This window comes from Miniopterus natalensis, chromosome 7 (assembly GCF_054644295.1).
Source record: "Miniopterus natalensis isolate mMinNat1 chromosome 7, mMinNat1.hap1, whole genome shotgun sequence".
Classification (NCBI taxonomy): domain Eukaryota; kingdom Metazoa; phylum Chordata; class Mammalia; order Chiroptera; family Miniopteridae; genus Miniopterus; species Miniopterus natalensis.
In genome coordinates, this window is record NC_142087.1 from 60,816,614 (window position 1) to 60,831,799 (window position 15,186).

General features: G+C 40.5%; 1 protein-coding gene across 1 annotated transcript in view; it reads right to left on the reverse strand.

Annotated features, from left to right (window-relative positions):
• SKOR2 (SKI family transcriptional corepressor 2) overlaps positions 1 to 15,186 on the reverse strand; it is a 32,489-nt gene that overhangs the window by 9,933 nt on the left and 7,370 nt on the right. The window contains exons 4-5 of the mRNA XM_087818615.1: positions 7,085 to 7,150; positions 6,609 to 6,707 (exon numbers count right to left, since the gene is read on the reverse strand). Of these exons, the coding sequence (XP_087674741.1) occupies positions 6,609 to 6,707; positions 7,085 to 7,150 (165 nt within the window). The remainder of the gene's footprint in view (positions 1 to 6,608; positions 6,708 to 7,084; positions 7,151 to 15,186) is intronic.

The following is a 15,186-nucleotide window of genomic DNA, read 5'->3' on the forward strand; positions in this document are numbered from 1 at the left end:
CTATCTATCTATCATCTATCTATCATTTATTTTCAAGACTTTTTAAAGAGCAGTTTTAGGTTCACAACAAAATTTCCCATCTACCCTTGCCCCCACACATACACAGTCTCCCCAGTTATCAACATCGCTCACCAGAGTGGTACATTTGTTATCAAAGATGAACTTACACTGACACATCATAATCATCCAAAGTCCATAGGCTACCTTAAGGTTCATTTTTGATGATGTCAAAAGAGATAAAAGGAGAAAATATACAGAACTTTCATAAAAAGTACAAATGGATGATAGACATCTGAAAAGTTCCACATCCCTAACTATGAAAGGAAAGGAAATAATATGAGGTACCATTTTTCTTCTGTTTAAGTGAGCAAAAATGAAGAGGTGTGTGTGTTCCAGGATGGGAGTAAAATTAGTACAGCCATTCTGGAAAGCAACTTGAAATTATGTATCAAGAGCTTTAAAAAGTTCATATTCTTTCACATAGCAGTTCTTTTAGAAGTTTATCCTAAGGAAATAAACATGGATATGTGTAAAGATTTAATTGTAATCATGTCCATCTAGATTCTAAACTTGAATAAACTTTAATTTCCAACACAAGAGTTCATTTCTGACTGCTGTGTAGTAATGCAAGAGGCTCACATTAAGTGTAAATGAAGCGGTGTGCATAAAATTTCATTTTGCTAAGGAAATTGGATTTAACATGTATTGATAAGTTCCAAATGTTAACATTGGTTATCTCTAGTTGATAAGATTATGGGTGATTTTTTTTCTTCCCTTTGTATTTCTGTATATTTAAGATTTTTTGCAACAGGCATGTGCATGTTTTTTTCTTTGTTTTTGAGAGAGAGTGAGAGAGAGGGCGTGAAAGAAACATTGAGTTGTTGTTCCACTCATTTATTCATTTATGCATCCCTTGGTTGATTCTTATATGTGCCCTGACCAGGGATCGAACCTGCAACCTTGGCCTATCGGGATGATGCTCTAATCAACTGAGCTACCTGGCCAGGGCAATATAATTTTTGAGTTACAAAAGATTGTTAATCCGTAAATGGAAAAAACCCCTAAAATTTCTGCTATGTTCTAAAGGTTGGTGAAGGCACAACTTAACTGGAGATTTAAAAAAATCATTAAGCCAATTTCTCTAGTGAGAATCACTTAAAACCCAACTATTTTTTGAAACTGATAGTATAAAAAGAGGGAGCAGAGGAAAAGCACTGAAGAGCACTCTGTCGGCCAGCACAGGGGCAAGGGCTGTGCTCTATTAATGTGCATAGTTTACAACAATAAAAAGTATCCAGCCCACACTCCTGGGACCAGAAATAAGAAAACCCATACAGTACATCTGGTTTACCTGGTAGATCCTACTCATCAAATAGGCTTTGGGGCGCATTTTGTTTACATTGTGTTTGTTTTGTTATCATTGCTTTTAAACAAATATTGAGACTTTTGATCTGTACGGTGTTTTGGAATTCTGCTGTTTCTCCTCCTACAGAGGATGCTACAGAAAGAGAGAGGAGCCCTAGCCAGTTTGGTTCAGCGGTTAGAGCTTCGGCCTGTGGGCTGAAGGGTCCCGGGTTCGACTCTGCTCAAGGGCACGTACCTTGGTTTCAGGCTCTGTCCCTGGTCCTGGTTGGGGCGTGTGCGGGAGGCAACCAGTCAATACGTCTCTTTCATATCGATGTTTCTCTTTCCCTCTTTCTCTCTCTCCCATCCACTCTCTCTGAAAAGCAATGGAAAAAATATCCTCATGTGAGGATTAAAAAAAAAGAGAGAGAGGAAGGATAGAAACCAATGAAGACAGAATGAATCCAGTAACAGACACAGGTGAAAGATAGGATAAGCATATTTAAGTAGATGAAATGTAGTGTTGGGTTTTTTTTTAATGTTTTTTAAAATTTTTTATTGATTTCAGAGAGAGGGGGAGAGAGAGAGAAACATCAATGATGAGAGAGAGTCATGGATTGTCTGCCTCCTGCACGCCCCTACTGGGGATTGAGCTGGAAACCCAGGCATGTGCCCTGACTGGGAATCAAACTGTGGCCTCCTGGTTCACAGGTTGACGCTCAACCACTGATCCACGCCAACCAGGCATTTGTTTCTAATATGAAGTAACCTCAAAAGAAACTTGGAAGAGTAATTCTTTATAAGAGTCTAAGATGATATCATGGTCAAAATTTCCTGCTTAAGTTTTTCCTAAAGCCCAAGTCATCAGGCCATCCTGCCATAATCAACTGGCCTTTCCACTCAGCTCTCTCAAGTGCCACAAATTTGTCATCAGACCTGCAAACCCAAGGACTCAACTCACGAGCCCTCACTAGTCTCCTTGTATTACAGGTTTCAGTGATCCAATCTCATCCTTCACTGTCAGTTTTAATCTCTTTGAACATGATGCCAATATTTACATCAACCATTTACTGAGAATATATTATATGCCCACAATATGCCTGGTGCTGTGGGCAGCAACAGAACACCCTTTCCTGAACCTATTTACAAGGCTGTGGGTTAGACAAGGGGAGCATGTGTGAATCAATCAGAGAGGAGTCAACATAAAATACCCATGGAACTAGAAATAAGCAAATAGGACTTCAGCAAAGAGTGCCCACTGAAGGGGGGTGGGACTGGATGGAATGGGTCATTGGGGAGAAAAAGGGACATCTGTGATATTTTGAACAAGAAAAAAAAGAAAAAGAGTGCCCAATGCAAAAATGAGAAGGCTTCCTGGAGGTGGCGGAACTTGAACTGTGTCCTGAATAATGAGTGCCTAGGCCAGGGGACCTATTCCAGACTAGAGAAACCCAGCATGTTGAGGTGGAAAGCCAGGGGAGAGAGCAGTCTGCAGGGTAACTGAAGCTGAGCAGGAGGAGAAGCGGAAATCAGACTGGAGAGGCAGGGTGGGCCAATTATGGAGGGTTTTGAGAGTCACCCAGGAGTTAAATTAAATACAATACACTCAGCAGTAGGGAATCACAATAGCTTCTTGAGTGGAAGACTTGGAGCCAAAGGTAGTTTTAGGAAGAGAAGGAAATGAATGAAAACCACAGCAAAGGGAAAATGCTATAATAAAAGAAGGGTGTTGCAGGAGAAGGAAGAGACAAGTTTGCTAGGGAAGGTGGACACCATATGGTGGCAAAAATGACTTCGGGATTTACAGCTGCAAACATGAGCGGAGCAGACACTAGAGGGGGAGGTGGAATGGTTGCATGTTGGGGGCAGGGTCTCTAATCATTTACTCCTGTCCAACTAAACATGACCGACTTTGCAGGGCGTTTCACCAGTTGTCCTATTGTCATCACCAAGTGACCTCGATAAGGGTGAACTCTTTCTCAGGCATTTCCTCCAAACACTTATTTCTGTATTTCCACCCAATTCTAGATTAACTTTCTCCCGCCTTTCCTTGCAATGCCCTCCCTACCTCTCTGCTCATGTCCTACCCAGTTTGTCAGCTAAACGCGCTGTCTGGTATCAAACCAAGCTTCACTGCCTCTTCCACCCTTGACAACTACAGCCCAATACATTTCTCGATGTTCTGGTTCCTGGTATCGGCCGGTTTACTAGAGTCCCTGCAGCATCCTAAGTATCAAACTTGAAAGTGGACTATGGTAGCAACAGCTCCCATTACTACGGAGCAGTCACTGCGAGTCACCTCATACATTGCACTCGTGGAAGCCTGTCAGCACCCTCCCCCCCCCCCGTAGGTAGTAGCATTGTTTTACAGCTGAAAGGAGCTCAGGGGACTAGCCAAGGTTGCTCGGGGGGGTCGGTGTCCAAATCAGGAGCCTTGCTCCTAAGCACCTGCTTCTTGGCCTCTGCCCCATGGGAAACGCCTGCCTGGCCCTGCTGCTTCGGTTTCTGTCCTCCTCTCTGTATTTCCCCATCGGGGTTTTGCAGGGTAAGCTCCGGAAGCCTCCTTCCCACCGAGTGAGAGGCCCGCTAGTTCCTCCTCTCAATTTCTGCCCCCCAAATACAGAGACTTGCTCTCTTCTCCTGCTCTCCCTCCCCCTCCTCCTTCCCCCAATCTTTAACCTCACCTTTACGAATTCCCGTGGCCCTCATTAACCCTCAGGAACACAAGAATCCCAAGAGAAACTCAGAAATCTGGACTTATTTTAGAAATGCTTTTCTAGAGCTCAGTGCTAACAGTCTCTTCCTCCCCCTGCCCAGCTATCCCCGTCATCGCGGCTGACATCACTGCACACCTGTCCCGTGCTAGGGACGTGCACAGCCCTTCACGTGGGTCCTCCCTCTTCCTGCGAGACAGGAATGACCTGGCCCATTTTACAGTGTCCGTGGTCCTACAGCCAGGAAGTAGCAGAGCCCCTTCTTTTGAAGCCAGCATAGCTGAACTCAACGTTTGAGCCTGGATGCCTGACTGTCACATGCAGTAGCTTAGCCTAGGTCCCTAGCGTTCTAAGTGAATTGGATTTTAGGGGTTGTGACTGTGAGTATCTGTCCACCTCCCAGTAAGAAGCTTTACAAAACTCTGGCCGGGATTCCTCTAAGCTTCCTTCTGATACGGCTTTACGAAGTTCCGTTTTGCCCTTTCCATCTGAGTGAGTCTAAATCTGTCTGCCAGCCTCACGGCCTCTCAAGTTTAGTTAACCAGCACGCAATGTGCATTTGCTGTTTCACTGGTGTGAAATTAACTGCCTCTTTGCGGTGTGTCTAAACCACGCATTATTCAAACTTGGGCACACACACACCACTTCCTTGGTCAGTGGAGTACACTGGAGATAAAAAAGAGGAAAAAAATTTTTGTTATTGTTTAATTGAAGTGTTTCATATATGTGGTAATCACAGAGGACTCATTTTAATTCAGATCAAAAGGCTGAATGACAGGCCTGAATAAAAGCTGGCCAGTTGTACTATATAACATTCTGACTTAAAAAGACAACCAAAAAACTAACATGTACATGCTGTACATTGTAGAGCAGTTAATAAGGAAAATGTATAAATGATTATAAATTAATTAGTTCAAATGATTAATTAGCTTTTATTAATGGGATAAATTATGACTACACTGGCTTCATGGAAGGTAGGGGCCACTTTAGGGATTCAGTGGGACTTCAACCTGCTCTGCTGGATCTAAAAGCAGGGATTTGCAAACTTGACAGTTAGATAAACATCAGCTTATAGGGGAAACTAATCATTCAATGTTTGCTCAGTTCTGCAAGGAACGGTGCAGTCTTTCTTAAGATAGTTTTAGAAATTAAAGAGCCCTGGATCTTTTGGAAGCATCTGCTTTTTAAGGTTTCAAAGATATTTTTAATATATTTCTCTTTTTCTTGAAGCTCCAAAAGTCACAATGTTCCTAATAAACTATCAAAAGCTGTTGGTCATTCTCCTCCAGTCAATCTTATTTTAAGCCTCAGCTGGCGTTCTCCAAATTCAAATACTGAAGTACTGTGAGCTCCAAACCTCCCTCGAGGGCACTAAGAGATCACACACTTGGCAGACCCTGTTACTCCTTGTGGTCAGAGCTCTCTTCTTTCATGCAGCCTCTTCGCTTTTACTGTGCTAAGTGTTCTGGTGGAACTCAATTTGACCTGTTACCAGGAACCTAGTCACATCCAAAAATGCTACCAGAGAGGACATGTCTTTCTGTTGTGCTGATGAGTACGCTGGAGAAGCCCTGGGGAATGCAGGCCTTCATGCTGATATTATTAAAATTGTCACAGTTCCTGGAAAATCTTCTTCCACATGTTGGTATAGGTCTCTCTCTAGCACAGGAATCGACAATATGTGTTTTGCGATGCCTGGATTAATAAACGAGGGACATACTGACATTCTAATAGTATTTCAGAAAAATTAATATTAAATTTATATAATTTAAAATATAAGTTTACATACTATTTTCTTTCTGACTCTCTCTGGAGAGAGGCCTATGACTAAACTGAAAAACACTACTGCTATTGTATTTGTCCAAAAGTGACCAGGGCTAGTGGATTTTAGAAATCTGGACACCCACAGAAAGTGTGAAATTCCAGGATTCTGGCAGTAGAACCAATAGTTTTTATATTAAAATATCTCCTGCCACCAAAGTTGGAATGGAATTTTAACATTAACTATGGATGGGGAATCAAAAAACTACTAAAACTATACTAATTTCAAACAATAAAACAGATATGTGTACATTAAATCGTTAAATTTTAAGTCAGTATCTGTGACCATTTCAAGCACCAAGCAGCTTTCCAGCTCGCACAACCTGAGACTAAAAATTAATCGTTCTTTTGTTTCTTTCTATCTTGGAGAATAAAAATACCTGAGTAATTCTTTTTAAAAAATATGCAATCTAAATATTTTTGAATATTTAAATGCATCGACACATTTAATGGTATATTGACATACATATTTTAAATATACACAGTACAGACACAGAGATACACACACACCAGTACAATAGATACCAAAGGTTCTTCTAAGAAATGTCATCTGTGAGCTGATTCAAAGCATAAATAACGGACAAAAATTTCCTAATATTTAGGTGGAGATCACAGGAAGACTGCGTGGCGCTTTACACAGTCACTTAATACTCAGAAGCATATTCTTTAACCTAATAATAGAAATGTCATCAAATTTCATAACGCAATGAAATAAAAGTGATTTCTTACTGAATACTGGGAAAGATGTATTTCCTTTTAACACTTGGAATTCTTGCTCTAGTCGTCTCCGTAAATCTATTTGTTCAAATAAAACCTTCTGAAGTTCTTCTAATAAAGAAAAGAAGAGTCATTTTACTAATCTTTACAAATAACTCTCCAGAGAACTGTTACATATGGCAATTTATTATTATAAGACGAAATATTTTACCAGTTTAAAAAGTGTTGCATAGACATAGGATAGATTTTGTGCAGAAATCCATGAATATAAATCAATGCAATATATTATTTTAAAGTATTATATTACAGTGTCATGTATTGATTGATATGTATGCATTAATCTCAATTATATCCACCCAGTGGTCCATATATTATTCATATGTTGCTTGTCAAGCTTAAAATACGGCGTAGAACAAAAATATCCTCCTGTTATCTCTCCAGTCTTTTAAAGCTAAGAGAAGTTCCACAGAATTAAAACTTTTCTTTACCTTTCCCCATATTTTCTACATCCTTTTTGAGTGAATGAGGTGAATTCGTTTCTTGTGTGTGCTCACCTTAAAAAAAAAGAGAGAGAAAAAATATTAGTTTTGCGTGGGCTGTTTTCGGAAAGTTTTTCTCTTCGTTTTGTTTTAGTATCTATGAAAGACCTTATAATGTCCTCTGACTTGGGTGGCGGTCCTCAGAGCCAGGTGCCCTCATTTGCTTGCACCGGTCCCCAGAGCAGCCGGAGGAACCGGGGCCCAGCGCACAGCCTGCAGGGCCGCCCGGAGCAGAGTCCAGAGGCGCCCCTGTCGCAGCCCCCGGCGCTCCCTCCTGACAGCGCGGGGACTTGCCAGGACGGCCAAGAGAGGAGGCTGAGCGGCCCACATTTCTGGAAGAAATCCGGTAAGAGTCCCTCTCCCTTCAGAAGTGAAGAGGTTTGCTGACTACTGGAAGGCCCCCCCCAAAACCGTGGACTCAGAAGACTCCTTCCATCCTGAGCCTCAGAAAATTGGGGCAGTGAAAAAGGTGGGAGGAGGCTTTAGTTGTCCTCGGGACAGAATTTACAAGCCTGGAGCAATTTCCTAATAAGTGATAGGGTTTTTGTTTGTTTGTTTTTAAATCAACCTCAAACAGATATGTGAAATAGTTATATTACTTTGTAATATCCACATGCTTGCTGATAGTTTCTTAATTACTTGCCTTTAACCAATGAAAACTATATTGTGGGTAAAGGTTAGATTGGTTTTTTGACCTATTTTGCTTATATGCTAACCAGAATGATGGCAAGCTAAGACGATGTATTTATTTACACTCATAAATTCAGTCTACATAATCCAGAAAATAGAAATAAACCAAAGAAATCTAATCATTCAGCTAACCAGAATTACTCTGTTTTCACATTTCAATTGGCTATCTGCAACTATCCATATAATGCAATAAGCTTGCCAAAGAGGTGTGGCCGTACAGACAAAAATGCTCTGAGATTTCATGGATTCAGCACCCCCAGGTTAGCTCCCTCTGTGTCCCTGGAGCTGTTTGCTTGCTTGCCGGCCTATCCCACTAGGTGGCATGCTACTTGGAGGCAGGGCTCTGTTTTTCCTGCATGGCCAGTGCCTAGCACAGCGCTGCACACATAACAGGTATTCAATAAAGTGCTTTCAGTTATCACTGAAAGGAACTCCAGAGGTTGTAAATTCTAAATTATAGCACGGGCCAGAATGCATCATTTCAATTCTCTCCTCACTATTTATTCATTTCCTTTCCTCAGCAAGAAATGGAATATAATGGCCCCAGGCACTTGTAGGAATACTGGGAGATTTCACTGTCAAGGTAAAATTTCTTGCAAAGAGGGAGACACAGTTTCTCCCCAAGGTAGTGGGGAGACAGGACAGTATCAAGGACAGACAGAAAAATCCTTAACATGATATTATAAATGGCGATTCTGCATTCCCCCTGAAGACTGCTGGGAGTACGTGTGGGCAGGTATGTGTGTATGCGTATAGGTGTGTGTATGTAAATACATATATGTAAAATATAACTATGCAAATAGTCCTACACATGTGCCTAGTTATGAGAAGGTGCTCCCCTGCTCCCCATCATTAGGACAAGAGTATTTTTGGCACCCGTGAGTTCCGTAACGGCAGGCATTTTCTCTACTCCCTAGGTCACACCTGGACAGCCCCATTCCCACTCTCACCGCGGATACGGCCTCTCTCTACAGGCTTCTGAACGTTCATATGTTGGCTTTCTTCTCCGCGTCGTAAGTATCTGTGAAGCATTCTAAATATAGGCCTCAATGTAATTCCTATAAAATACTAGTATGTAAAAGAAGAGTAGCATGAAGGTGTATAACAAATCACAAATATGTAAACCAGGAACAATGGTATCTTGAAATGCAGCTAACTGCGTATTAAGTGCAGTTTTGACGATGCTTGCTCTAGTCTCAGTAAGCCAGTTACTGCACAGACATTTCACACTCGTGCAATACTGAGTCGGAGCGAGAGGAAAAGCCAGAAAGCATGTGCCTCTGCATCCCTTTCCAGGGCGTAATGAAATCTGATCACTCTACAGCTTTCCCCAGCACTCGAAACTCAATTTAGGTGAGAAAGTTTGTTTCTGAATAAGCAACTCTAGAAGCCGAGTCCTTTTCACATTTTAGACCAAATTCTTTTTGCTGCAGTAGTGTGTTTTGTGAACTGTCTATCGTATCGTACATTTCAATTAGATAATTAAATTAAAAAATTAAAAATATGATACATTAAAATGCATTTCTCTTCCACTTCACAATTAGGTTGCTTACATAGGTATGAAACCATTAAACTAATGGCTAGTAAATGGAAACTGTATTAACCACCGGCAAATCTGCTGATGACATTAATAATAAGCTTTTCTTTTCATCAGCTTTGTGGAGGTTTTATTAATATTTTACATCAGTGTCTATTTCAAAGAGATATTCTACTCCTTCTGAGTAAAAGCTGCCAATTTTAAGCTTAGATCAGAATGTTTCATATACAAAGGGTTTTTAAAAATAGTTAAATGCTAGGTAAGTAAGGAGCACAGACGCTTCAGCTGCCTTTTGTGTATCTGGACCGTTGCCTTTTGTATATTACTAATCTGTAAAAACCAGATTGTTAATGGTGGTTAAAAATGACCGCTGGGAGCTGGGATATGTTTGTTCACTATTACTGCTAATGTTTTCCATCTGGTTAACAAAAAAGGCAGTCTAATACTAGATTAAATAAATGAGATTTAGTTGACAACGAGCTTCCAATTTTTATAAATATTCCATCAGGTTAACGGCATTTTACTTTTCCAAAATTAATGAATGGCTTTAGAGACATCCAAAAATTAAAATGCTTACTTTTCCCCCCGCTATATTTCTCCTTTTAAAAGTTACAAAAAGGTGGGGTGGGGGGTATAGTGATCTCAAGTGTATAGAGTTATGGGAGAGAAAATTATAACGTGGAAGGAACATCTTTCTTGGAAGCCTGGTCTAAAATATATCTTAAGTCAGGCTGTGGAAGAAAACAGTCAGGTGGCTTACAGTTGGAGAGCAATGGATAATTACGGCATAAAATGCATCCTGTGGACTGATGTGACCAGATCTGCTGCTCAGGGCTGTGTCTACATCAGCAGTCCACACGTGCACGTCCTCAGGTCCAGTTCAATGGGACCTGCCTTGTTGCCTGTCAATTCTGCTCACCTTGGAGGGTAGAGGCAGTGTCATGTCACATAAGAGAAACTACATCTCTGCCAAGTGCAGTAGAGGCCAGAGAAATAGGAGTCACTTGGTCCCTGCTTCCCTGGTCAATTCAAGCTCCTCCAGCACCAGGTGGTCCCACACTCCAGGTGACTGTTCCACCCCACCTTTGCTTCTGCCCTGACACAGCCACCAGAAAACGGATGTACAAGAGGGACGCGTGTGAGAATATGCCACACTGAGGCAGACATGAGCAGTAAGCATCAGATGAGGAGACTGGAGTATCCAAAGGGGTGGGGTGGAGGGAGGTGGGGAAACTCCAAAAAACAGCCGATAGATTCATTAGCAGCACCTTCCAAAGCACAAGGGTAATTACTTTTTCTTAAATATCATGGCACATCTCTGCTCAAGAACGGCTCCCATAGTCTACACCACAGAATCCGCTCTAAACTGCTCCCCCCAGGCCTTCAGGTTCTCCCATAACCTTGTCCCCTCGTCTGAGCTGAGCTTTTTCTATCACCAAACACAAACCCTTTACTCTAGCTGGGCCTTTATTTCTCATATCTGCTGGCTCTACCTTACATTGTTTCTCTTGCCTGAAGTGCCCACACCCCTCTTCTCCCGGTCCATCCACGATCAGAATGCCACCCCAGTCTCTTTGCTTCCGTAAAACCTTTCCCAACTCCTGCAAATCCTGCCGATCCACTCCTTCCTGGGCTGAAGTTCTAGGGGCTGCCTGCCTTTACTCTGCCACTTTGTACCTGATAGCCTGGTGCTTTACAACAGATGCACGTCTAGTCTTCCCCAGGTAGAAAACCTGCTTTCTGAGGGCAGGAAGAGCCTGTCCTACAGGTAACCCCCATCGCCTCTACCCCAGGGAGGGGTACAAATACTTTCCACAACTACTGTCTGCACTTAATTCAGTCTGGTTTGTGAAAGAAATACACACTAGTGCTATTGTAAACCCTTGATTGTCATAATGGGTCTTTAAGCACTAACTCCTTCCTATGAATAAAAAAGCACATTTTGATTCATTGGTGTATTCTAAGGCTTCATCTATATTTTCAGTTTACTGGGGAAATGTGGATGTTTCAATTCTTATACCTATCTGACATTCTGAAATTTCTTTCAGAGATAAACAAAACGATAGCACTGAATTTTAACCAAGGCATGCAAATATTAATGTATATGTCTGGCACTGCAAAATTGCATTTAATTTTAAGAGTCAAATGAGTAGGTGAGGTGATCTGTACTGTTAGTGGTCATGGAACAGGAGGAAAAGCTGATTAAGTAGATATTACTGTCCTCAAGCTAAACTCAAATGCAATACATAAGACCATTTAAATATTGTACCTGGATGCATATAGGATATACTAAATATGTAGGGTACGATATGAAATTCGGATGGAGAGTACAAACTTTGGCATTCATCCATCCCTTCTATGAAAACACATTCTCTCTCCTTCCTTCTCCTGTCATCCCACTTGGTCTCCTATTCCTTGTCTTGGCTGTTTCCCTGTTAAATTCTCCCTTGACTTACAACCAGCATTCAGAGGCACTGCCCCAGCCAGCAGCCCCAGGGGCTAGCAAATTGCTTATCACTGAAAGGTCCTCTATGGTCCCCCAGGACAACACTTGATAGAAAACATTTGGAGAAAATATTTCCTTTTATAGAAAGAAAGTGTGTTATTTAATTGCACACTCCAAGATAAATTCAGTCAATGAAACTATTTTGGTTTGGGGCTGTGTCTGTATGTGAGATACATATGTACTCTAACATTGGGGTGAAGAATAAAAACTTTCAGTCAAACATCCAGATGCTTCCATAGAGGGTGGGGACTCCTGTGCTACCTACGGTGTTCTGGCGCAGGTGCGCAGGCCTGTGTGCTGCTGCTGAGCTACAGTCTGCCCACAGTTCCCACGGCATTGTCACGCCCTCGGGGCTGGGCTGAGGCTCTGCCCTTTCCCCTCCCAACAGCCTCTGCACAGGGCCTGGCCTCTGCTGAACAGAGATTCCATTTGCAATGTTTAATTTTAATAACAACTCTTAGTTTTAGAATCTGGCCTTAATTTAGACTTTCTGAAAATTTTACTTTCCCTTTCCCTAACAATCTATCTTACAGTTTGGATGGGGTCAAAGTTAATCTACAGTTAGTATAACTAAAACATTTTATAATAACTGAAAATTCAGTACAATATGTGGTTTAGAGAGGATTTTAAGAACACTTTGCAATTAAAGCATTAAAAAAAATCAATCACACAGAAAGCAAAGTTAAATAATTTCTCCCTCTATCAATGGGATATGGACTTCTGCTAATTTCTTGGTGTTAAATTGTACATTAAACTCTTTCCTGTGACATTTGGGACTTTCGTGAGGTCACAGAACAGAAGAGGGGGGAAAAAATCAATACGACTGGGGAAGGTATGCTAGAGAATGAACTCACTAAACATTAGCTCCATTAGTGAAACAAAGGAGCAAGAGCAAGATTAGCTGGTGGGATTATAGTAAACCAAGAAGTACATCAAATTTTACAGTTCATGACCAAAATTTATTGCGAGTTGCAAACACACTGCTTCTTGAATCAGTATATCCAATATCTTTGATTAGTGAATCGAATTCATTTAGAATTCTCTTAAGTTTTAGAACTTGTGTTGTCAATTCACACCATTTAATTATTTTTTTCTGGAGAGTTTGTCATTGTCCTCCATCTCCTTGATCTTCATATAAAAATTTTAAAATCATAAGAAGGGACATTTTTCATAAATAAAAACTGATATCTGAAATGTGGAGATTATTTAATTTTGAATACATATATTAAAAGACCTCAAAATTCATTGCTCATAAAAATGTCAGTAGTAATTTAGAGGTGGGAGGTTTTACCAAATTCTACAGGTGGATAAAATGAGGCACAAAGTAGTTAAAGATCTTACCCAAAGTCATCTAGTGAGAGAATTAAAACTCAGATCCACTAGTCTGTGCTTTTGAGAATTTTTCTTCTTCTTTTCCTTTTTTTAAAAAAAATCATAAGCGTGTTCTAAAATAGAATGGAATAATAAATGAGAGTGCCTTATCCGCTATATATTCATGAGAAGTGTAACTGCTTACTATTCTCAGAAATCCATCCATACATATTAAGTACACTAGAGAATCATACCAGTGAAAATCAAATTGATTTTAAAACTTCTACGTATATAACAAGATGCAGCCAAGCTCAGAGTCCAATGGTGCTGGCATTTCTACAATAAAGGGGATTGAAATCGGGGATGACTCCACTTTCCGTGATTTCCTTGACCTGCCATAGCTTTGAGCTGTCTCACCAGCCTATCCGACTGCATTCAATTTCAAATCACTTAACTTTGTTAAAGTTATTCAAAACAGATATGCAAAACTTAGCCTGGGATTGAAAGAAAATGCTGCCATTTATATTTTTGAATAGGTAATATTTTGTGTGTGTTAATCTTCACCTGAGGATATTTTTTCCATTGATTTTTTAGAGAAAGTGGAAGGGAGGGAGGGAGAGGGAGAAAGAGAGAGAAAGATCATGCACGAGCCCCAATCTGGCCTGGCCAGGGATCAAAACTGCAACCCACCATGTGCTGTTGACCAGGAATAGAACCCAAGACCCTTAGGTCCACGGGCTGATGCTCTAACCACTGAGGAAAACCGGCCAGGGCTAAATAGGTAATATTTTGACCAAGTTATCATCTCCCTACTCTATATTACTTGGCTTTAAGCCATGGGTCTAATTTTGAGAAGAGCTAGAGATAAAAGTTCTACTGGCTGCTGGGAACTATGCGCCGCTGAAAAACTTCATGTTCAGTTCCTTTAATTATACAGAAGTACAATATCTGCTGTGTGTAAGGTTAATGACCATTAACAGGGAGGTTTTTTTAAAAAATCATTTAAAAATGTAATCTCTTTGAAATTGCTGAACAGTAAGAGTTACCAATAAGGCTGAAAGGTTGAAGGGAGGCTAAACTTAATTAAGATGATGAACTAAAAAACCAACTGGAACTAAGTATTGTTGCTAAACTGATTTTATGGTAGGGATCAATTAAAGCAAGTATCTATCATTTAAAAATATGTCTATAACCTTACTTATTTAGAGAAAGGTGATAGAAATTTCTTCATAAACTACATTTATGATTGCCATGGGAGGGGAAAATTCATATAAAAATAAAAATTGCATGCTGACTTATTAAGTAGTTTGAAAAGACATTTCATTCTTTTATGTTATACTGCATATGTACTAAAATAAAATACTGATATTTTCTAATAATAGTGATTGGATTAATCATTGGCTGAGGAACACTTGGTTATATAAACCTTATTGGATGGTATTTTGTGTAGATCAGGGTTATTGTATTCATGCTGCATTATAGCAAATCTGTCCCCTTCCTTATGATTGGAAGCAACTTGAGGGCTGGGACTGATGTTGATTCTGAGTCCCCACGCCCAGCAAAGTACATAGCACATAGTAGGCACTCTGTAATATTTTGGGAGTAATTGAGTAAGTAAACAAATGAATGCTATCAAGTATGTGTGGAAATTAACAGTTGTTACATGGGGAGAAATAACTCCATTCACAAGCAGGGTGTTCTGGATAAAACATTCTGCCACTACCACCCCAAAGCAGCTAAACACAGTCTTCATAATATCTTTGGCTCATCTGGATTTTTGACACTTTGCTAAATGAATGGATTTTTGGAGTTCTGACCACAAGTAAATACATTAATACCAAAACATAGGCCCACTCTGGGATTTTCTAGAGTGTGCATCCCAACGTGAAGACCATCAGCTAATCTTTGCTACAGCAAGGACAGCCGAAGGCACACAAGTATAGAGCAAGCCAGACTCCTTAACCCTTTTTGGTGTTTACAACATCATCTCCACATGCTCAGCGAAGA